Below are 25,289 nucleotides of genomic sequence, written 5' to 3' on the forward strand. Positions count from 1 at the left end.
GGAGTAATCTACAATCACTTACAGATCACTTTTGGCAAGTTAGATGATCACCATAGACACGTGCCTGGAATTTGTGGTCAGGATGACGGTGAACTGGCAGTGTTCGCTCTCATTCTGCCTTTGAAACTGGCTGCAACTTCGGGATTTGGTGCATGAAGTTGCGGTCTGTCATTAACTGCTCCGACACAGGCTGCACTGTGCTGTGCTGTGCCCCACCACCCTTTACAGAGCTGGCAATCAGTGTATTCACCCAAATCAAGGAAACTGACGAAAACTTCGGCTCTTCCGCAGTAAGTACGCTGTTAAATTCCCCACTAAAAGTTAGACCCAAAGGGATTAGGTGTAACTGGGGTTTTGACAGTGTTATTACTGCTAAGGGCCTGGAAAACTAATTTTAATTTTGTGCTGTGTGACATTGGTCCATTTTCATAAAATTTAAAACTTAAGAAACATTTTTTTTATTTAAATTTTTTTAAAGTTTGTCCATCTTTATTTCAATTTTGCCTTTTCCCCAGTGTGAGAGCCCCAAACTTTGTTAGAATTTTAAGGGCTTACTCACTTCCTTGTTCACTGTCTGTGAGAATTCTGCATTTTGATTGGCTGCTCAGACAGCTTGTTGACATCACAGCAGTTCGCACAAGGGGATCCCCACTATACTTCGTTGATTTGAATTAAATGTCGGAAAACCCTTGAAGTTCTCGGCACAGGGATCGTGAGATCCTTGTGCGAAGCATACTTTGGGGCCAGCAGCAAACGCCTTTGCTTCACTGTTGACCGCAAATTCCAGACCACAATTTTGTGAGAGTTGTATCATAAGATTAGACTGAAAGTCTGAGGTCACCCACACATTTCGTATTTTGCTGCTGAATAAGTCAGTGGGGTCATTTTGGTCCTATGCTCTTTTTGATCATCATTGCCAAGTGGTCCTTTGTCACGAAGATATATCTAGCACTTTAAATTCCCAATGAAATGTTGCATGCTTTTGCTCTGTCTGTAGGGAAATCCATCAGACTCAACAGTTACGGCAGTTGCATTATTTTGTTGGGAACTGGCAATCACATCATTGCTACCTAAAGCTATCTATCACATGTCAAATTTACAGAGTGGAGCTCTATAAAATGAACATGTTTATGCCAATTAATTGTCAGACAAGAATAGCCTTCTTATTTCCTTAGAATTAGAAATGGTAGCATGACAGCACTGCAAAATAATACAGATTTTACAATTAAATCAGAAGGCATACGAGAGACTTATTTGCATTCGATATTTTATTGTTTCATGAAACCATACCTATGGTACTATTGTTTGTGTTCCTGCTGTACTTTCAAGTTTGATTGAGGACATCTCAATGTGATTGTAGATATCCTCATGAGATAAACATCAGCACACACTGTGACAACTAGTCTTTATACAGCAACAAGAAGCACACACAGCAGTTGAAACTCCTTGGTTATATTTTGGGAAATAGAACATTTTCTTCATGATTCGGTTGAGGAAAACTCTGGGATCTGTCAAAATGAGGACAAATTAAAGCTGGCAACATTACCTCAGGCTTCTGTTTATTCTTGGAGAAGCAGCTGAGCTTCCTCCACCCACCCTTTCATCTTGGCTGCTGGTACAACAGAGCAACACCACACCTTAGGTTTATTTTAGCGAATGTAATATGAGAGTTGGAGTATGAGAATTTCTAGATGCTCCCTCAATGTTTCAATTATGCATAACTGGACTGGAGAACAGGTCAATCTGCAAGACGGAAATTGTAAACAGAGGTTGACCTGCTGAGTGGTTCTTGAAGTGGTTTTCAATCATAATAAAAATAGTTGTTACTGAGGAGTTTCTACTGTTGTGCGTGCTTTTTGTTGCTGTATAAAGAAATGCATAGAAAGAAGTGTCCAGTGAGGAAAAATTAAGTACATAAAAGAAAAAAAATCAGCCATGAACAGACAGCAAAAAGCACCAATAAAAAGGAGAAACGGAACCCAATATTATATTGTATGTTTGAGCTGCTATCTTGAACTTTTTACCCAGCTGAAAACTGATGACATAAAACCCTAGAAAAAGCTTATTCATTCTTAAATAACTTATTCTTACTATTAGGGCTGCATCCAGTGGTGTAAATCCCATGAAAACTTTCACTCCCATGCCACATGCCTGTTATTTCATTTGGAATACTTGGCTGGAGCGTCAATTATTTTTGCTGACCTTTTTTCTTACAAATGCCTTGGATATTCCTGAAAAGTGCTACACAAATGGTGCAATACCTCCCAGATGCCAGGAGAAGGGATAACAAGGAGCAGGTGCAAAAGATTTTGTAGAGGGACGGGCAGCCATAAGTCATTGGGGTTGATTTTCAGTGTGCCGTGAGGCGGGCTTTTAGGCGTGCGGGGGGCTAAAATCCCAAATTCGGGGGTCCCAACACCATCCCGCCCAAAACCTGCCTCCATGTAAGTTTCAAAGGAGGCGGGTACCCGCCCCGCACTGGGACCCGCCGACCCGAGGCGGGAAGGGATTAGTGCCAATTAACTGCCTGTTAACAGGTAGTTAACAGGCAGTTTTTAGCCTAATCCCTATTTTGAAGGTTGTCGTGTGGGATTCCCGACGGCTCCAAACCACACCAGGTTAGAGGAGTCAGGCCGTCGGGTTGAAGGACTTGGAGGGGTCGAGATGTCCGTGTTCAGGTGAGTGATGGGTGCATGAGTGCAAAGGTAAGTGTGTTTGGTGTGTCTAAAGTGTGTAAAGAAGTTTAAATGACCTGTACTTACCTTTACAGCCTTCCTTCCTCTAGGCTTCGGGAGTCCATCATTCAGCCGGCACAGAAAGCAGAATGGCTGCGATCTGTCAAAAGTGACAGCCTGCAGCTTTCTGTGCCGGTGAGATTTCTAACTGAGTCTGCGTAGAAGGACTCAGGTTAGAAGTAAGATCGTCAGTGTTTGACAGCTTCAAGCAGCTGTGAAACACTGATATTTCATCTGTCAACACGTCTTGACAGATGAAATTTCAGTCTGTGACGTCACCTATTGCCGGGTGGCCCTTAATTGGCCTGCTGAGCCCGCTGGGCAGGCTCAACAAGGTCAATCAAGTGAAAATCGTGTGGATTGGCCGCATCTCGATGGAGGTGGGACTACAACCCGAAAGTTGTAGTCCCGCCTCCTGCCCGACTTCTGAATGAAAATCCAGTCCATTGTTTTTTTCAAAATAACGAGTCAGGAAGGAATACAATTGAGGTCCTGCAAAGAGAGTTTCAGGAATTAGGAGATTGATTAACAAGGAGGGCCTCAAGCATAGTACTTCAAGGATTATTCCCTGTACATGTTAGTCAGTAAAGGAATAGTAAGATAAGGATGTAAATGCATGGTGTAGGATCAAAGGATTCTGATTCCTGGGACATTAGGAACATTTCTGGGACAGGAAAGGCCTGAATAGAATGTACTGGATTCATTTGGACAAGGCTGAGACGAGTACCGCACTGGAAAGATACTAATGTTTTGAGAGAAGGCAATAAACTAATATAGTGGGTTTGGGTGAGGCAAGAAATAAGATAAGGAAGCAGGGAAGAAAGTAAAAATCTGCAAGTAGTGTAGGAAAGATAAAAGGGAAAAACCAGGACAATAACAAAGAGCAGATCAGAAGAGGAGAGTTAAAAAAGTAAGACTGACAAACAAGCAGAGATAGGTTTCAGCTGTAAGTACATAAATATATTCTAAATAAAATTGGTGAGCTGAAGGCACAAATTACTATGGGGTTGTTATAATAGCATTAACGGAGATGTGGCTTGGGCTGGAGTAAAGCTCGACAGGGATGGGGGGCGGTGGGGGAAGGGCTGGCAGTATTTATCAAGGATTCCTGTACAGCACTGGAATACAAAGATGATATCGGGGATGGTGCAATAGCTAAATCTATTTGGTCAGAGTTAAGGAATGAGAAGAGAACTATTACTCTCTTGGGAGATTATTATAGACACATAACAGAAGAGATGAGACGGAGGAAGAAATATATAGACAATTTAGAGAAATATGCAGAAATTACAGGGCCATAATAATGGGCAAATAAGTATCCAAAGATAGACTGGATAAAAGTAATGGAAGTGGAATGAAGGAGAGGATTCTTACAATGGGGGAAAAATTCATTATAGCCCAGGATTGCGCGTTAACTTTTGAAAACTTACGAGATTTCAGGTGCTAATGTTTCAGAGTGCATGCTAAAATAAGTGTTAGCGCTCAAAGAAAGGATGGAAGCGCTAAATCAAGCGCTAATGACCTAGCTCAGTGGGGTTAGACTCAAAGTGCTAAGCAATTTCAGATGCAGTCTAATTGCTAGTCATCATTGCCACAGGCTCTTTCCAGTTCTTAAAGAGGAGGTTCAATCATGCTGCAGAATCTCATTCTCAGCATTGCTGGATCTGCAGCTGTCTCAGCAAGCAGCAGAAGGCCAAGGAGAAGGAACCAGACCACTGAAGCTGGCGTCATTATGGCAGATCAATAGCCCAGGGAGAGAACGCGCAGATTCTGCCACCAAGCATTGGAAGCCTTGGTCCTCGCTGTGGAGAGATGGAGGGCGGTGCTCTACCCGGCAAGTGGCAGGAGGCCCTTGTCGCAAGTCTTCCGTGCCATGTGGAGGGAGGTAGCGCAGCATGTTTCGGATAGCATTGTGGTCCCCAGGACCCACACGCGGTGCAGAAAGAAATTTAACAACCTCACTCGGGTGGTCAGGGTGAGTCAATGCTTCAACAAATGCTACATACCACCATCTGAACCTCAGTCTGCACACACTGGCCAAAGCACCACACACCCAGCGCTCACCCACCAACAATCACACCCACATCTCACATCTTGCACACAATGACAGCTATTCAACTATGGCAGGCACATCTCCCAAACACATTGCCCCACACTCACTCACACACTTTCCTCTCTCTTGCAGGCCAAGGTCACTCACAACAGGAGGGAGCAGGAGCGCACAGGCGGGGGACAAACCGACACCCAACCACTTTCTGAGCTGGAGGAAAGAGTGCTGCAAATCATTGGGCACCAGGTGGTGGCCACCGGTGACGCTGACCCCCTTGGGGACAACAACGGTATGTTCATCCCTACTCTTTCTTCTCACATCCCACTTCCCCCTCACCCCACAAGCTTTTACCACTTTCCAGCTAATCATGCTGTATGCATCCCTTTCTCCCTTCCTGCCCCCCTCCCCTCACCTTAACCCGACTCTTGTGCCTTTATGCTTTCAGATAATCAGCAAGCACCTGAGCAGCCTGTCCCTGAGGGTACCGTTGAGAGCGAGGCGGAAGAAGACGAAGACGAAGAACACACCACGTCACTGCATGTCTCACCCGCAGACACTACGCGTTCTTTAGAGGCTGGTATAGTAGCCGGATCTGCACAGGGTGATGCACCGGGGTCGAGTCAGCTGCAGCAAGGCCAGGGGGAAAGGGTAGCTCAGGAGCCAGCTCCCCGGAGGGCGAGTTTGCGCGTGAGTTCTGTTGCACAGGACTCAGATGAGGACCTTGATGGGGAGGCCTTTAGAAGAAGGGTGATGGGCATGCACACGGAGATGATAGGTGCAATGGCAAGGGTGCCCAAGAGCCTCTCGGCAATGGTAAGGAGCGTGGAGGAATCCACATCCAACATTGCACAGGGCTCTGCGCACACCGTGGAGCCCAGTATTTGCAGTCTGCAAAGGACGGTGGACCTCCAGAGAGACCGTGGCAACCCAGACCTCATGTTGCGTGTGATGTGCGATGTCGCAGCTTCCATGCAGCACAGGTGAAAGCCATGCAACGTCTTAGTGCTGTAATGCAGTCTATGCTTGGTGGCATCCAATCTCAGACTGCTCTCATGCAGTCTCAGCTTGATGCCATGCAAGCTCTGACTGCAGCCATCGTGGCTGCACCGTCCACCGGGGCTTTTATGGTGTCACAGCAGGCCATCAATTTGTGCTCCAGCAGATTGGTAGGGATGCTGAGGTTCTTCCCCGGGGGAGTGGCAATGGGTCAGTGGAGCAGGAACCTGCTGTCCTCTCTCAGGATGACAGCATTCCTGCTCCCACCACTGGCACTCCACCATTGTCCTTGTCGCTGCCTGTCATCCAGCCAGCCAGACAGCTGCCGCCCATGCTGAGGTGGTGCAGTCGACAGCCGGGCCTTCCAGGCCCAGAGCTGGTTGAGGACATCCTGCAAGGCCATCTGAAGTCTCGTGCATGGACACTCAGCAGCTTTCCACCAGCCGTGCTACAGCCACTGGGCCCAACACTTCGCAGGAGCATTAGAGTAGGCAAAGGCACTGTAACAAGGGGCACTAAGGGATTGCACAAGGGTGAATAGCTAATATTGTTTTTGTAAATATGTGTTTACTGATGATTGATAAATTTATTAACTGGCTTTGGAATATTTTTTGGTGTCTCTCATTTCAACTTTGCGCTGTGATATGGCCTGCGACAGGGATGGAATGATGGGGATGTAGTGAGCAATGGGGATCTGGCATTTAATTTATTGAAACCGCAGTCTGATGAGGCGATCACGGACCGCCCTTCCAGAAGGCCGATTGAGTGGCTGCCTCCTCCCGCGCTTCTGTTCCTCCTCCTCCTCTTCCCCATCTTCCACCTCCTGAGGTGGTTCCGCAATCCCTGGTGGCCAAGTTGTGGAGCATGCAGCAGGCCACGACGAAATGGAACACCCACTCAGCCGACTACTGGAGGGCTCCCCCCGAGTGGTCAAGGCAGCGGAACCGTTGGTGCCCATCATTTGTCTGCTCGCTTATGTTCCTGGTGGCGGCATGGCTCTCATTATATGAGTGCTGATATGGCCTGTGAGTGCTGGGGTCGGGAAGGGGAGTTATGAGTCAGATGGAGAGTGGATAGTCTTTGTCTCTGACCAGCCAGCGACAAGCTTGATGTGGTGGCTGGAAGAATGTTGGCACACTGGTCTGGCTCAGGAAGAAGGCATCATGGCTGCTGCCAGGAAAGCGGGCATTCACATTGAGGATTCGCTGTCTGTGGTCGCACACCAACTGCACATTAAGTGAGTGGTAGCCTTTGCCGTTACAGAAGATCTCAGGATTGTTATGCGGTGCCCACAAAACCACATGGGTGCAGTCAATGGCGTCCTGCACCATGGGCAAGCCCGCTATCCTGGTAAGGCCACATACACGTTTGTCCTGCTTCTCTCTGGTGATGGGAAAGGAAATGTAGTCCCTTCTCCTACTGTAGAGAGCCTCTGTGACCTGCCAGATGCAGCGATGGACGGCGAACTGCGAGATGTTAGTTATATCTCCTGTTGCAGACTGGAAGGATCTGCTGGCAAAGAAATTGAGAGCAACGGTGACCTTGTCTGTAACTGAGAGCGCCATGGTCGCCCTGATCTGAGGCTCGAGGTCTGGTTGCAGGAGGTGGCAGAGTTCTGTGACCACCTCCTTGCTGAAGAGGAGCCTTCTAAGACACTGCTCCTCGCTTATTTGGAGGTAGGAGAAGTGCTCGCAGAATACCCTAGGAGGGTAAGGCCTCCTGTTGAGAGCCCTGATGGCCCTCCTCCTCCCTCTGGCCACATGTTCCAGTCTTTCTCGCTGCCTCCGCTCCCTCTGCCATAGACCCTGGAGGGCGAGGTCAACTGCCAGTACAGCCCCCATTAATGTACCCAAGTGTAGCACTTTGATATCTTGTCAGAATAAATATCACTAATTTTGAGTAGCCACAACACTCCTGAAAGTAAAATACCTTTAAATGACTCAATTAAACTGTTGTACAATCTCAAACTGACAAGGAAGCAGTGAAAAAGCACTAACCTGACAGATGCAACTGATCCCTTTAAATAGCGCCCCTGGAGCCACCATCCGCCTACTTCACGCCTCCTCTCCCTGTTGTTGTCAGGGCGAGGCGCTAAGGCAGAGGGCAATAATCAATTTGGCAGATTGGGCACCCAGTGAGCGTTGCACTAAGGGGCGACTGGATTTGGCGTGCAGCGTTGGATTCACCTCGCCCTGGTGCTACTGCACTAACCAACTGAATTTCCCCCCAATGTGTCCAGTATTGCTTTCTAGATCAGTATGTTTTAGTTCAACAACAAAGAAGGCTGTGCTTGAGCTAGTCCTAGGAAATGAAGTGGTGGAAATCAGTAATGTAAGGGTAGAGAGACATCTAGGAAACAGTGACCATAGTATAATAAGATTCAATATAAAAATTGAAAAGGAGGAGTCAAAGATTGGAAACATGATTAGGAGAAAATACATTTCAATAAAATAAAAAGAGAACCAGCCCAGATAGATTGTAAAAAAAATACTGACAGACAAGACACTGAATAAACAAAGGGAAACTTTCAAACAGGACATGATTATAAAGTGGATATATTCTTAAAGCAGTAAATGGGGTGCAACAAAAGCTGGAATTCCTTGGATGAGTTGTGAAATTAAACTTAAAATGGGACTTAAACAATAGGCATGTGACAAAACTAGTAATACTAAAGAAATCAAGTAGAATGTAGAAAACATAGAGTGGATGCAAAAAAAAGTTATGGCCCAGAAATTGGAGGTGTTAGCATTGGCTGTTAAGGCCGGTTTAGTTGAAAAAAATGGCGGCAACCTCACGTCCGGCGGGTTTCGCAGCGGCTGCCATTTTTGGCAGGCTGCCAGTGCGGTCATTGCCTGCGTTCACGGCAAGTACTTTAATTAGCAGGAGTGTGCCATCAATCGGCATGCAACACTGAATTGACGCACACTCATCCATTTTGGCGCTCGCCGCTCCTCTTGCCACCCTCCACAAAGCATGCTCGTGTGTGCAGCCGTTGACAGTGTGGAGAGGTGGGAGAAAGCTGCGATGAGCTATCAACCATACAGTAAACGGCTGCTGGGATAACTGTTAACTATGGAGAGCTACTGGAGTGCAAACTGCTTCCAATAAGATGCATCAAATCTCCCCCCGGTCAGTCAAACAGTATAGGAGATAAATACATTTAAAATAAACTGTATTGTACTACAGTAGTAAAAATCTCAGGGTAAAATCAAAGCTGCATTTCCTTAAATTTTATGCATTGGGGTTTTCTAGTTTAGCAACTGATAAAATGATATGCAAAGTTTGGAAGTCTGCTTTTAAAAGGCTTAACAGCATATTCTCACCAAGGAAGTCTGCTGGGGTTAAAAAATTAATTGAATTCTCTTCTGTACCATTTACACCAGTAAACTCCTGACCAAGAGCTCATGTTCCCCTTTTTTTAAATTTATTTCTATTGCAGTCTCATGCAATGGTTTAAGAACATCTGTGCCACAGTCTTATGTAGTGTTTCCAGTTACAGTCCCTCCAGATCTGAGCCTGTGCTTTAAAAGCCACTCACTAGGGAATGAATCCCCTATGCGATATGCAGGTTAGTGCACTGTCACTGCTAGCTGCAAGATGGTGCATTCCCATCCCCTTCCCCCTCCAGCACCATGGTGGAGCACAAACCTCCACAAAGCAACCATGTGGATAAAAGATCTGTGGAGCTATGCAGCCAGCGAAGGTGGGAGTACCAGGCAGTCTGGCACCAATGTTCCGTGTAAGCTGTGTGGCCACGAAGTGCTCCGGGGTCCCACGAAGCCAGCGGTATTTAGAATGGGCCGTGTAGCCCGAAAAAAAATTACAGGGAACATTGACTGTCACCCATTTGTGGACCCCACACAAGATCCATGTCTGCAAAAGAAAGAGGGGAGCCGTGGACAAAAAAATGCCTCGTGATGTGCCACAATGCACAATGCTCCAACCCTACAAGGGCCATCAACGGACTCGATGACAAAACATAGGAGCTGTCACCAAATGATCCATCACAGCATGTTGCCCGAGAACACCACACTGAGCCTTCAAACGTGATCTTTGGACTCCTGCTGAGGTTAGCACCGGAAAGAACGCATTGCACAACAGGTTCTACACTCCGCTTGTGTAAATTAGCAGGCAGAACCAAAATACCAGCGCTGCCTGCACTCTTTCTGCAGACAGGTGTTAGCCTTGGCCCACGCTGTTACTGGCAGGTTTCCGGCCTACTCCAATTTCTAGACCTATAAAAGCTAAGCGGGGTATAAAGGGAGATTCCAGCATCTGCAGTATTTTGCTTTTGTATGAAGGGAGAGTGACAGGTTAGTGTAAAGAGTAGTAAAGGGTTTTATAAATACACATATAAAGTAAAAGAATAGCTAAAGAAAATATAGGGCCAATTAGAGTTTAAAAATGAAATCCTTTCATGGTGCATGTAGAAATGGTGGCAATACGAAGGGTTGAATTTTCACCACCCTATCCTGAATTTCCTTCCTCTGCCGGGATGGAAGCAGGCTGCTCCTTCCCTAACCATTGCATGCAAGTGGCAGCAAAGGGGAAGGGGGCCTAGGTTCCCGGCCCATATCCTTCCAATACATTCTTGTTCTCAACGCTTTCCAGAATCACCAGGTGAACAATGTCCGTAGGCCTGGATTGGTGATGGGAATGGCTCCATATGCAGCAGAAAGCAGCCGAGGTCCTGGTAGAGGTCTCCTGTTCCTCCGATCACTTACCTGCTGAAGGCCTGAGTCTTGCTGGAGCCTTCAGTTAATGTGCTGGTCCAGTCTTCAGAGCCTTGTGGCCCATTTAATGTTGCCTTGTCTCTCTTTGGGTGCTGTGGCAGCAGCCCCATGGTAGCACTGCCTTTATTTTCCTGGGGGCCATTGATGGGCTCCCGCTTGTGGAGTCTGCATGAATACATAGTGACCTGCGACCCAGAACACTGGGCCAGGGTCATGGTAGGGTCAGGGCAATGTGTGGGGTGGTGCGAGGGTGAGGGAGGAAACCTGCCCTAACCACAAGTGTATACTACACCTCACCTTTTACTGAAGATTATGGCAGTGGGAATGAAAGGACACAAATGAAGGAAGTGGTGCAATTTGGTAGGATAACTGTAGATAAGGAAATAATACTGAAAAGACTGGTCTAATTTAAAGTGGAAAAGGCAACTGACCCTGACGGCATGCGTTCTAGAATGTTGAGGGAAATGAGGAATGAAATAGCAGAGGCTCTGACTACAATATTTCAAACATGCGTGTATATGGAAGCTATCCTGGTGGACTGGAGGGTAATGTAACACCTCTGTCAAAAGATGGGACAAAGGGATAAATCAGGTTACTATAGACCCAGCAACCTAACACCATCCAGAAGTCATAACACTAGACAAATTAATACTCACTTAGAAAGACATGAGTTAATTAAGGACAACCAGCATGGATTTGTAAAAAGCAAGTCGTGTCTGACATTTTCCATCCTCCAGTTCTTTGGCACAGTTTCATTTCCCAAGATTTCCAGTTCAACAAAGCAATTAATCAGCACTGAAGCATCATCGGTGCACCAACAATTTTTGTACTGCTTTAGCTTACACTCACGGCACAATAATTTCAAACAGCACAAAGCCAAATATAAAAACTATGAAACTTACTTTTTGAATGTTAGCAAAATACCACACTCTCCTGACATTAAAATGTATCCAAAATTCAAATGTGTGGAGCTCAGTTGTCCCTGGGTAGAGAGCAATGCTGGGGAGAGTGCAATCCTCAATTCATTGGAGCAAAAGTGGGGTACTTTTGGCATAGGAGGTCAGAATGTAGGGTGCATACCAGATATGCCAGAGTTATACCCATTCTAAGTTACATACTAAATTTGGCTGGAACTGGATGCTAGCAGAAGATACAACCATCCCAAAAGTGTGCAAGTAATACAATAATAAGGGAAAAACGCTAGAACTTCTGACATTGATGCTAGAATTGCACCTGAATTAACTAAAACCGGAAGTAAAGAGCAGGTTACCTGCATGACAGTCAAACCAGCAAGTGTCTGAGTTCACAGGCTTTGACTGCCCACAAAATTTGAGATATCAGTTCTGACTGAAGCATTTTGAAAATATCTTCTTAGCTGTGCTGAGAAAGGGTTCTGCAAGCTGCCCTTCAGCAGTTGCAGGCAGGGAAATGTTTTGTTTTCCACCCTTGTTCCATGGGGTTCACTCTGACCATTCCCACACAGGTCCTTATGACTAAGGGAGAACAGGAGCAGGAGTTGGAGAGAAAATGTAATAGGCACGCAGCACACAGCTACACCAAAGGAGACCAACAAAGAGATACACTTAACACTAAAGTTTGCAGACCATGCGGTTCACTTGAAGATGTATCAGAAGAGATCTGCTTTAGGAGGCAATGGTTCAGCAGCAAGGAATAGAAGAAATTGGGAGTAGATTTTCAACCAGCTGCCTGGGTGTAAAACTGGCATTGTGGATCAGCCACACATTATAGAAACGGTGAGACAATTCTATTATGGAAATAAAAATCGTGCAATTTCTATAACGGGTGGCAAGTTGAAAAATCTACGCCTCTGCTTCTCATTGCAAATCTTTAGTGATCTTAGCAGCTCTGGTGAGGTCATTAACTTTTTTGTGCACTGACTGCTACAGCCACCCATCTCTACTAGAATTTTGGCAAGTCTCTGGAGCTGAGCTCCAACCCCAAAAAGCCCATTCCTCCTCTCAGAAAACACCCAGGTCAGGCTCCATGAAGTTAGCTACTCTTCTTTTGGCCCTTTCTCCCATCCTTCTTGCCTAGGTTGCTTGCTTCCTCCAGTGCTGTCATTGGTCCTTTAAGCAGGTTTTATATTCTGCTGTTGCACAATGTCCTTCCCTCTCCTGCAACTATATTCTGCCCTGCGCCCCATTTGGCAACCATTGAAATTTCAATGCCATTGCAATGATAGCTTAGAGCAATCTGAACTGTTACCATAGCTACAAGATGGGGATTTCACATCTATGCAATTATAGATAATAGCAGAAATCTACTTCTATCCTTACAATGAAGGAAGTTATGGTCCCTTGAAAAAATAACCTTCTTGCAATGACATCTCTACCAAAACTTCACTTTTGCAACTTTCTCAAAATATCTTTTCAGCTAAGATTATATCACACTCAGGAATCTATAATTCTTTGTCCTCAATAACCCAGATTGGTTGGGATTATAATACAAATTACAGAGATGTGGCTGAAAGAGGGGCAGGTATGACAGCTCAACATTCCTGGTTACAGGATTTTCAAATGGGATAGAGAGGGAGATAAAAAGGGAGGGGGGGGGTCACGGTGTTGATTAAAGAAACTATTACAGCTGTGAGGAGGGATAATATGTTGGAGGGATCATCAAACGAGGCCATATGGGTCGAATTGAAAAACAAAAAAGGGGCGATCACACTGCTGTGAATGTACTATAGACCCCCAAACAGTGAGAGGGAGATAGAAGAGCAAATGTGTAGACAAATCTCTGAGAAGTGCAAAAACTATAGGGCAGTCTTCTTCTTATCGTGTCCACGGACAGTCTATATATAGCCCAGCCAGAACTGGACACATTTTTGCGCCTTGTTGTTGAATTCAGCAAGATCTGCAACAGTGCAGGGTTCCTCTAACGATGGGCATTGCAGGAGATGTTGCATAGTCTGTGCCTCAGTTCCACATTCACAAGTTGTCGGGCTGGTTGAATATCCCCATTTGCTTAGTGACACCTTTGAGCAACCTACACCGGTCCTAATTCTGTTAAGACACTTCCAGGTTGCCCAGTTGCAATTAGCTCCTGGGGGAAGGCTTTCATCAAGTAAAATTTCCATCGCTGGGGGTTGTTCAAGACTGGCGAGCCGGTCTTTCCACAAGGCGATGCGGGCTTCAGATGAGGTTGATTGTAATGGAACAACACTGTTCATGAAGCTCTTTCTTGACTTTAGGCAGCTGGGTGTAGGTGTATGACAATGCAGAGGGTGTCTCTCATCTGATGTTTGACGGAGTCGCTCTTTCTTGCTGGCTACCGTTCTTATATCAGGGGGAGCGATACCCGCCAGGATATATAGGCTGTTGGTGTTTGTTGGTTTTAAGCAACCTGTGACAAATCGGCAGCTTGCATTCAGAACGGCATCCATCTTCTTGGCACGAGTAGACCTTTCCCATGCAGGGCAGGCGTATTCGGCAGTGGAATAGGGAAGTAATAGGAGGGGATTTCAACTACCCCAATATTAACTGGGATAAAATTAGTGAAGGGTATAGAGGGTGCGGAATTCCTAAAATGCCACCAGGAGAACTTTTTTAGCCAATATGTAGCAAGCCCAACATGGGAGGGGGCGGTTCTGGACTTAGTTTTAGGGAATGGAGCTGGGCAGGTAGAAGGCATCTCAGTGGGGGAGCATTTTGGTGCTAGTGACCATAATTCAATTAGATTTAAGGCAGTTATGGAAAAGCTCAAGGATAGACCAGGAATAAAAATTCTAAATTGGGGAAAAGCAAATTTTGCTAAGCTCAGAGGGGATTTAGGCATTGTGGACTGGAAACAGCTACTTGAAAATCAGTGCAGAGCAGTGGGAGGCATTCAAGGAGGAGATCCGGAGGGTTCAGACCAAATATGTGCCCTTAAAGAAAAAAGGTGGGACGAACAAATCTAGAGCCCCCTGGATGTCTAGGGACATACAAGGTAAGATAAAGAAAAAAAGGGAGGCGTATGACAGATACCGAGGGCTAAGTACTGCAGAATCTTTAGAGGAGCACAGAAAGTGCAGGGGTGCAATTAAAAAGGATATTAGGAAAGTAAAGAGAGAGCATGAAATATTCTTGGCAAGTAAAATCAAAGAAAACCCAAAGATGTTTTATAAATATATTAAGAGTAAGAGGATAACTAAAGAAAGGGTAGGGCCTATTAGAGATCATGAGGGTAATCTGTGTGTGGAGGCGGGAGATGTCGGTAGGATTCTTAATGAATACTTTGCATCTGTTTTCACAAAGGAGAGGGGCGAAGCAGACATTGCCATCAGGGAGGAGGAGTGTGAAATATTAGATGAAATAAACATAGTGAGAGAGGAAGTATTAAGGGGTTTAGCAGTTTTAAAAGTGGATAAAGCCCCAGGCCCGGATGAAATGTACCCCAGGCTGTTAAGCGAAGCGAAAGAGGAAATAACAGAGGCCCTGACCATCATTTTTCAATCCTCTCTGGCTTCAGGAGTGGTGCCAGATGACTGGAGGACTGCTAATATGGTACACTTGTTTAAAAGGGAGAAAAGGATAGACCGAGTAATTACAGGCCAGTCAGCCTAACCTCGGTGGTGGGTGGGAAAATTATTGGAAAGAATTCTGAAGGACAGGATAAATCTTCATTTAGAAAAACACAGATTAATTAAGGATAGTCAGCACGGATTTGTTAAGGGAAGGTCGTGTCTGACAAACTTGAGTGAATTTTCTGAGGCGGAAACAAGGAGGGAAGATGAGGATAGTGCATTTGATGTAGTGTATATGGACTTTAGCAAGGCTTTTGATAAGGTTCCACATGGCAGACTGGTCACAAAGTTAAAAGCCCATGGGATCCAGGGCAAAGTGTCAAGTTGGATTCAAAACTGGCTCGGAGGCAGGAAGCAGAGGGTAATGGTTGATGGATGTTTTTGTGACTGGAAGGCTGTTTCCAGTGGGATTCCGCAGGGCTCAATACTAGGTCCCTTGCTTTTTGTGGTATATATCAATGATCTAGACTTGAATATAGAGGGTATGATTAAGAAGTTTGCAGATGATACTAAAATCGGCTGTGTGGTTGATACTGAAGAAGGAAGCTGTAGAAAGATATCAATAAATTGGTCAGGTGGGCAGAACAGTGGCAAATGGAATTCAATCCGGAGAAGTGTGAGGTAATGCATTTGGGAAGGGCTAACAAGGAAAGGGAATACACATTAAATGGTAGGACACGGAGTAGTGTAGAGGAACAAAGGGACCTTGGAGTGCATGTCCACAGATTCCTGAAGGTAGCAGGCCAGGTAGATAAGGTGCTTAAGAAGGCATACGGAATGCTTGCCTTTATTAGCCGTGGCATAGATTACAAGAGCAGGGGGGTTATGCTTCAACTGTGTAAAACATTAGTTAGGCCTCAGCTAGAGTACTGCGTGCAGTTCTGGTCACCACATTACAGGAAAGATGTGATTGCACTAGAGAGGGTACAGAGGAGATTTAAAAGGATGTTGCCGGGAGCAGAGAATCTTAGCTATGAGGAAAGACTGGATAGGCTGGGTCTGTTTTCCTTGGAACATAGGAGGCTGAGGGGAGACCTTATTGAGGTGTATAAAATTATGAGGGGCCTAGATAAAGTGGCTAGAAAGGACCTATTTCCCTTAGCATATGGTCAAAAACCAGAGGGCACAGATTTAAAGTAATTGGTGGAAGGTTTAGAGGGGATTTGAGGGGAAATCTCTTCATCCAGAGGGTTGTGGGGGTCTGGAACTCACTGCCTGAAAGGGTGGTAGAGGCAGGAACCCTAACCACATTTAAAAAGTACTTGGATGTGCACTTGGGATGCTCTATCCTGCAGGGCTACGGACCAAAAGCTGGGAAGTGCGATTAGGCTGGATAGCTCTTTGTTGGCCGGCGTGGACACGATGGGCCGAAATGGCCTCCTTTCGTGCTGTAACTTTCTATGATTCTATGATTCTAAATAGCAACCTCTATTTTCATAAAGAGAATGCCCTAAGGTGGTATGATCATAAGATGATGTAAGCAACATCAGCTTCAAGTGAAATTCTGATCAATGAAATAAGCATTTTTACCCCCACAGAAATAAAGAAGTTACTAACACTGGGATGAAATTGTTGATGTATTCACTTAAGCTCTATAAAAACCTGCCTTTTCAACAGAGACTCGTTATACAACTATACATTTTACAAGAGCAATAAAGTTGTCAAGGGATTTGAAGCGTAAACAACCTTGCTGGCATTCTTACTGCATTCTTTGGATGAACTTGCCTTTCTGTGCATTGCTCTATGACACATTTTAAATTAGTAAAACAACCTCTTCAATGATTACAGGTGATCAACTGAAAGGAACAGGGCTGCTACATGAGAGCAGATTTAAATTGTAATATGAGGGTAACATCACTCTGCATAGCATGCGGATGGTATATACAAATTAACTATATGGACAATGTGGTTGGTATGTGCTAGTGATATTGTAAACATGACCGAAAGCTTTGCTCTAATCGCTATTTCTATCAGAATCTAAAAGCGTGGGTCTATGATTTTGCTCTAACTGGAGAATGTCGGAAACTATGTTTATGATGCTGCTAACACAGTGACCAGAGTAAATCTTCCCTATAATTAGCATTGAGCATTGCTTCTTTTACAAAACAAAAGTATGTCATTACTAATGTTCAAATGCACAGATGTTTATTTGTCACTTACCTTATTAGGGTTTAATGCTGTTATTATCCAGACACATTGAGCATTACTGTCATATTGAAAAGGGAAATTGGGAGACACAAAGGTACCAGCTGGACCGTGCAGATTAACCCCACAAGTTTTAACTGGAAAAGATAAAACAATATTGTTAAACATGGCACTGCTAACATAAAAAAAAGTCCATAAAAATGTTAAGTTTTATACTTAGACAACATCGCCAGGAATTTCCATGGCAGTTCTCCCCATAGCCGCCGTAACTTTGGCAGAAAATCAGTGGAAACCCCCGATAGACACATAAATGGGGCTTCAAGCAATCTCCTGCTGAAGTTACAGCAGCCGATCCAGAGAACTCCCGAAGAATTTCCTGGCACATAACTTCATTCACAATTTCAAAACTTTACTACGCATATATATTTGTTCAAAAGGATGCATTACAAAATAAAACATAGAATTAAAGACTTCCTATTTGATAAGTGTATGAAGTTCACTCTAGGCCTATACATTTCAATGAGAAAGGATAAAGTATTGTAAAATCTGGTGAATGAGTTGCACCCCAACTTAGGGTTTTATGACCTGTGACCTGAAGGTACAAATTATATGTGAGTGACGATTCTTGTATTCTATGACCTGTGTGACCAATCTATTGGTCTTTCCATTAACAATACAATAATTGTACTTTTTCAAAACATTTTAACAGCTCCCTTCATCATCTAGAATCAGCACAGAAGGAGGCCATTCAGCCCAATGTACCTGTGCCGGCTCTTTACAAGAGATATTCAATTAATCCCAATCCCCTGCTCTTTCCGCAAACCCCTGCACATTTTTCCTTTTTAAGTATATATCCATTGTGGAATTTAGTCAAGCAGACCGAAGGGTACAAGGTCAGATTCCTGAGTTGTGCTCAGCTAACTGAGTTCAGCTGTGTTGGCATTAGGAGTACTACAATTGGCCTCAGCACCCCAGGTTAAGGGGTCGAAAAGAGTCAGGACTCCCTGCTCCTGGTCACTAACTGGTGACCCTCTTCTAGAAAAGGTATGTTTGGTGAGAACAGGATCGGGCTCGACTGTGATGCTCTCCATGGTAAGAAAGCCTACCTACACTCACTATCTAGCCTCATACATGAATAATGGATACTTGGATGAGGCACTGGAATGGAATCCCATAGGAGTCAACACCTATGAGAAACTAAGAGATAGCTGAGAGGAAAAGGAAAGAATATGTGGAATATACATTATTCCTTAATATGTTTCAACTTATTTTGTTTGATAATTTCAACAATCACTTGCATTTTTAACACATAATAATATAAAGTATACTTTCTTAAAATATATGGGCAGGAATTTCCGTTAGGTTGTGTTGGTTTTTTCAGTGCAATTCGCCCAAAATCGGCCAAACTAACGCAAAAACAGGAAGGCAGATTATTATCTGAATGGCAATAGATTGGGAGAAGGGGAAGTGCAATGAAACCTGGGTGTCCTTGTGCACCAGTCGCTGAAGGTAAGCATGCAGGTGCAGCAGGTGGTTAAGAAGGCAAATGGTATGTTGGCCTTCGTAGCGAGAGGGTTTGAGTACAGGAACAAGGATGTCTTGCTGCAGTTGTACAGGGCCTTGGTGAGACCACATCTTGAGTATTGTGTGCAGTTTTGGTCGCCTTATCTGAGGAAGGATGTTCTTGCCATGGAAGGAGTTCAGTGAAGATTCACCAGGCTGATACCTGGGATGGCAGGAATGACGTATGAGGAGAGATTGGGTCGATTGGGCTTATACTCGCTGGAGTTTAGAAGAATGAGAGGGGATCTCATTGAAACTTATAAAATTCTGACAGGACTGGACAGACTAGATCCAGGAAGAATGTTCCCGCTGGTCGGGGAGTCGAGAACCAGGGGACACAGTCTAAGGATAAGGGGTAAGCCATTTAGGACAGAAATGAGGAGGAATTTCTTCACCCAGAGAATGGTGAACCTGTGGAATTCTCTACCACAGAAGGCAGTAGAGGCCAATTCATTAAATATATTCAAGAAGGAGTTGGATATATTTCTTAAGGCTAAAGGGATCAAGGGGTATGGGGCGAATTTGGTACTGAATTGGGATGATCAGCCATGATCGCATTGAATGGCGGAGCAGGCTCGAGGGGCGGAATGGCCTACTCCTGCTCCTATCTTCTATGTTTCTAAAAGATCGCAGAATTTCAAGTGCAAATTACATTCAGCAAATCGAGTTCCTGCGATCTTTTGTGCTCGTACAAAATACGCCGTGCTGGAAGCCAGCCCCGCCCACAAAACTGGCCACACCCCCCGATCGCATTAATCACCATGGCGAGTTTCCAGCGGTTTGCGGGTCTTCAAGGAGGCTTTTAAAATTAAGCTGTTTATTTGGGGGCGCAAGGACACTAATAGGCACATTTTGAAAGCTTTAAAATATATTTTAATGTAATAAGAAACTAGTAAATGGTTCCATATAGGTTTTTAAAGTCCTTTTCAGTTATTTATAATTAGGTTACTCACAGGTGGTGGACTAGGCACTCTGATTAAAAATACTTATTTTTTGTGATAAACCCATTTTCAGATGTATTAATAAAACTGCACCAGTCTTAAATATACTCTTAAATACACTCTTAAATATATCAAGGAATATTTATTAATGCAAAAATGTTATTTTATTAAATTCCATTCTAATTCATGGCCCGATTGCGTTGGTTTATAGAACATTTTACATTCGATGACATGCAAATGAGTTTGAGCGGAAACTTGACCAAATATAACACTTCTATAAAGCTAGCACAATTTGTGCCCAGATCGCCAATTGCGCCTAAAATATGTGCAGTAGTAAGGGTACAGAAAATAGCAAGACTGAGCCTAAATGTAAAAACTTCTGATGCAACACAAAAAAAGCTTAAACATTAACATCTGGAAAGGCAGGAATTAAGGATACCCTACTGAGATATATAAAATATTAAATGGTTTAGATAGTGAGAAACCAAAATAGTATTCAAAGCATTCCATGAAGTACATAGCAGCATATGCAAGTGACGTGATACATTAAAAAAAATAGAAATTGAAATAATGAATAGCAAATTGAGAACAGATATTAGGAAGAACTTCTTTAACTGAGTGCTAAATGTTTGGAGTAATCTGCCAAGCAAAGTAGCAGAGGCAAAAACATTGGGTTACTCAAACTATAATTGGGAACATAAGAACTTAAGAATTAGGAGCAGGAGTAGGCCATACGGCCCATTGAGCCTGCTCCGCCATGCAATAAGATCATGGCTGATCATCGACCTCAACTCCACTTTCCCGCACCATCTTTATATGCCTTGATTACCCTAGAGTCCCAAATCTATCTGTCAAGAGCTAATATACTGGAGGAGTGAGCTTCGATGGGCTGAATGGTTCTTTTCATCACAGAATTTTCTTATTATTACAATACAGGTCTCAATCTTAAATAACATTCAAATCTATTTGTTAAATTTGAAGTAGCCAGATGTTTTCTTCCACATAATGCTATGCAGATCTTTACTGACAGGTGAAAACAGAAATGAGCTTAATTTCATTTCAAAGTTAACACACTTGGCCTGTAAATTCAATGATAGCTCTATGAATGATGCACATACTAGATATTTGTCAAGCAATCCAAAAATGTGCAGCAAGCAACATCCTCCAAAAACCACCACAGGTTACACAAATATGGAATATATAATTAAAATGCAAACTTTTGGTATATTATCCAATCAACATTCCCTTTCACATAGATTCATCTAGTTATGGAATTCTTGACAATTTGAAGAGGTTTCATCCTCTCATTATGGCACCATATTAGTCTTTCTTTTACCTATTTAGCCAGTAGGATAACCATTAATTAGAATGCTTCTATAGATACCATGTTAAGCTGTATATGTTTTGAAATAATTTTATTTTAACCTGCAATTTTGCCAACATACCCTAACAGCTGTCACCACCGAATAAATAAAATGTGCATCTTTGTTTTATACTGTTGCAAAATAAACTTGCAACTTAAAAAATTAAACTCTAAAAATATTGTAATGCACCAAAATAATTTGATTAGAAAGGAAGAATTTGTATTTATATAACTCCTTTCACAACCTCAGGATGTCCCAATGCTCTTCACAGCCAATTAATTACTTTTGAAGTGTGGTTACTGTTATAATACAGCCAATTTGTGCAGAGCAAGGTCCCACACACAGAAATAAGATAAATGACCAATTAAACTCTTTGAGTGGTGTTGGTTGAGGGATAAATGTTGGCCAGGACACTGCTCAGGATCAGGCCACTATGTATAAACTAAACCAAAATTAGCATATTTAGCTGTACTGCATTTCAAAACGTTCTTAAGGTGTAAAGCCTGGAACTGACTATCACAGGAAGCCTGACCACATGCAGCGACTTGAGAGTCAATCAGGATTTGTTTTCTCTGCAGGTGTTCAGCAATTCTCCACTGCAGTTGTACACGCCACAACTGAATCAATGAACATTTCACCAATTATACTACAGGAAACTCTTTGGTATCTGGCACCTACAGGACTGGGATGATGCCAGTTGATTAAAAATTCTGGAAAACAGAGATGTATACCTACCAAGGTACGAGAGCCCCGTTACACAGCCACAGGTCCAGGAGCCCCGGTTACACGGCCACTTGTGCAGGAGTCCCGGTTACATGGCCACAGATCCAGGAGTCCCGGTTACACGGCCACAGGTGCAGGAACCCCGGTTACATGGCCACAGATCCAGGAGTCCCTGTTACACGGCCACAGATGCAGGAACCCCGGTTACACGGCCACTAATATACAGTAAAACTTACCTGAACCTACTCCTGGATTTTGCTGGTTAATAGAGAATTCCGGATATTTAGGTGCCGTTTAAACTAGAGTTTCCTGTAGTTAAGTGACTTGTTACTCATTAAATTGCTTATTAGCTGCTTGAGAAAATTGATGGATCACTGTTGCATTTACCTATGATTTGCAGTAATAAAAAATGTAGCCAATGAAATTGCATTCCCAGGAACTGCGTGTTTCAGAAGACTGTGGGGTCAATTTTCAGTGTGCCGTGAGGTGGGCTTTTAGGCGTGCGGGGGGCTAAAATCCCAAATTCGGGGGTCCCGACACCATCCCACCCAAAACCCACGTCCACGTAAGTTTCAGAGGAGGCAGGTACCCGCCCCGCACTGGGACCCGCCGACCTGAGGCGGGAAGGGATTAGTGCCAATTAACTGCCTGTTAACAAGTAGTTAACAGGCAGTTTTTAGCCTAATCCCTATTTTGAGGGGTGTCGTGTGGGATTCCCGACGGCTCCAAACCACACCAGGTTAGAGCAGTCAGGCCGTCGGGTTGAAGGACTTGGAGGGGTCGCGATGTCGGTGTTCAGGTGAGTGACGGGTGCATGAGTGCAAAGGTAAGTGTGTTTGGTGTGTCTAAAGTGTGTAAAGAAGTTTAAATTACCTGTACTTACCTTAACAGCCTTTCTTCCTCTCGGTTTCGGGAGTCCATCACTCAGCCGGCACTGAAAGCAAAATGGCTGCGAGCTGTGAAAAGTGACAGCCTTCAGCTTTCATCGCCGGTGAGAGTTCTAACCGAGTCTGTGTAGAAGGACTCAGGTTAGAAGTCAGACTGTCAGTGTTTGACAGCTTCAAACAGCTGTGAAACACTGATATTTCATCTCTCAAGACCTCTTGACAGATGAAATTTCAGTCTGTGACGTCACCTGTTGCCGGGTGGCTGGGTGGGCTCAACAAGGTCAATCAAGGGAAAATCGCGTGGTTTGGCCGGACGTCGATGTAGGCGGGACTAAAACCCGAAAGTTGTAGTCCCGCCTCCTTCCCGACAGCTTAATGAAAATCGACCCCTGTGTTTTTACAATTTGAATAGCAGTCTGCTCACTGTGACAAAAACTTCCAGGCATTTTATGATTGTTTTTGCGGGGGGGGGGGAGTAGAAAATTCATTCAAAAACCATAAGTGTGTTATGGTCATCTCATAAAATAATTATATATAATAAAAATATACATAGACTTCTCTAAAGAAATCATCTTAGATTTTCCACTCTGCATACAATTCAGATCCAACTGGTTAGAAGCAGGTTTTTAACAGACTCAAAAAGAAGTGCACTGATTGCATCCAATTTTTCAAGTTCAGCTCATTATCACAGCTCCAGTTACAGATTTGAATGGATACAGGATGCACACAAGTGGTTGAGCTGTCTTTGGAAACGCTCAAATGGGACTGATCTTCTGCACTCTTTACCAAGGCTGTAGGGGATAAGACGCAAAAGGCAAAAATGAAAGGAAATCCAAGGTGCAGGCACAAGTCTGCAAGGCAAATGACAGAGCAGCCCAGCACCTGAATCCATTTGATGGTAGCTAAAGTGGAGGTACTGCTTCATGAATAGTTGAGAGGAGATATACTCCACCATGTAAACAACTCAGAGGTTAGCTTTACAGCATGTCCAAAGAAAGGTGGGAGAAACTCTGCAAATAAATCATGGTAGGCACTCAATACATCAGATTGTGTTCTTACATTTGGACTTCAATTAATGCTTTCCAACTGCTGTTCTCCTGAGCCTTAGAACATCCATATCAATTATACAACAAATATCTGACTTTAGCACAGTAAAGGGGTCCGTATGCAAAATCTGTAGCTTGCATGTTACCTAGATGTCTACGACCAATGCCCTGTGGGGATGGGGCTATAAAACTATGGGGTTGATTTTGATGCAACCCTTACATTGGGTAAAAGGCAGGCAGAGCAAGCCCACCATTGCCTGAAGAAAACAGTTGGAGAGCTGAACGATTTTGATAGTCAAGCCTCGTTACCATATTTATGGTGAGCTGCCTATGCATTTGGAACAACTTGCCAATTGGGGGAGGGTGGAAGGAAATCTGGCAGCTTCTCCAATAAGTCAAGCTGGTTGAGCTAAGTTAAGGGAGAAAAGGAATTACTGGGTCAGGTATTGGAGGGTTGTGCATTAGGTAGGTCGATTTTTGTGGTACCAGGTGGATCATTAATAAACACGTTCCACCAACTGTTACTTGAAAATTGTATTAGCGTCTAATTGACGTCACAGGACACTGATCGCATTGCATGATGAGGTTTCTGCCTGTTTCCGGCCGGTGCCCTGGCTGGAACGATGGCGGGAATGGGGCTCGATTCTGCACTCCAACTTTTAACATGCTGCCAACCCATTCTCCCCAAAAAGCAGGGATGAAATTTGGCCCCCATGAAGTAGAACAGTTTGGAGACATGCCTTTAAGCACCAGGACCATTGTTGTTATTGCAGAAAATGAGAAAGACTTAATTGTGAATCACCCCCTTCCCAGAGTATCACAGAAATTTATGGCACAGAAGGAGGCCATTCGGCCCAGTGTCTTTGCTGGCCGAGAAAGAGCTATCCAGCCTAATCTCACTTTCCAGTTCTTGGTCTGTAGCCCTGTAGGTTACAGCACTTCAAGTGCATATCCAAGTACTTTTTTAAATGTGATGAGGGTTTCTGCCTCTACCACCCTTTCAGGCAGTGAGTTCCAGACCCTCACCACCCTCTGAGTGAAAAAGGTTTTCCTCAACTCCTCTCTAATTCTTCTATCAATTACTTTGAATCTATTTCCACTGGTTATTGGCCTCTCTAAGGGAAATAGGTCCTTCCTATCCACTCTACCTAGGCCCCTCATGATTTTATACACCTCAATCAAGTTTCCCCTCAGCCACCTCCATTCCAAAGAAAACAACCCCAGCCTATCCAATCTTTCCTCATAGCTAAATGATCCAGTCTTGGCAATATCCTCATAAATCTTCGCTGTACCCTCTCTAGTGCAATCGCATCTTTCCTGTAATGTGGTGACCAGGACTGTACGCAGTACTCTACCTGTGGCCTAACTAGTGTTTTACACAGTACTAGCGTAACTTCCCTTCTGTTATATTCTATGCCTCAGCTAATAAAGTAAAGTATCCCGTATGCCATCTTAGCCACCTTATCTACCTGTCTTGCTACCTTCAGGGATCTGTGGATATGCACTCTGAGGTCCCTCTGTTCCCCTACACTTCTCAATATCCTATCCATTTATTGTGTACTAGCTGGAGTGCTCGGCAGT

At 44.1% G+C, this 25,289-nt stretch overlaps 1 protein-coding gene across 1 annotated transcript in view; it reads right to left on the bottom strand.

Moving 5' to 3' along the window:
- Positions 1 to 25,289, bottom strand: part of csmd3b (CUB and Sushi multiple domains 3b) — a 1,929,854-nt gene that overhangs the window by 768,773 nt on the left and 1,135,792 nt on the right. Inside the window, exon 8 of the mRNA XM_085993978.1 lies at positions 17,200 to 17,321. Coding sequence (XP_085850104.1) covers positions 17,200 to 17,321 — 122 coding nt within the window. The remainder of the gene's footprint in view (positions 1 to 17,199; positions 17,322 to 25,289) is intronic.

Source organism: Somniosus microcephalus, chromosome 7 (assembly GCF_052327205.1).
Source record: "Somniosus microcephalus isolate GS21.2 chromosome 7, FLI_Smic_1.0, whole genome shotgun sequence".
In the NCBI taxonomy this organism is placed as follows: domain Eukaryota; kingdom Metazoa; phylum Chordata; class Chondrichthyes; order Squaliformes; family Somniosidae; genus Somniosus; species Somniosus microcephalus.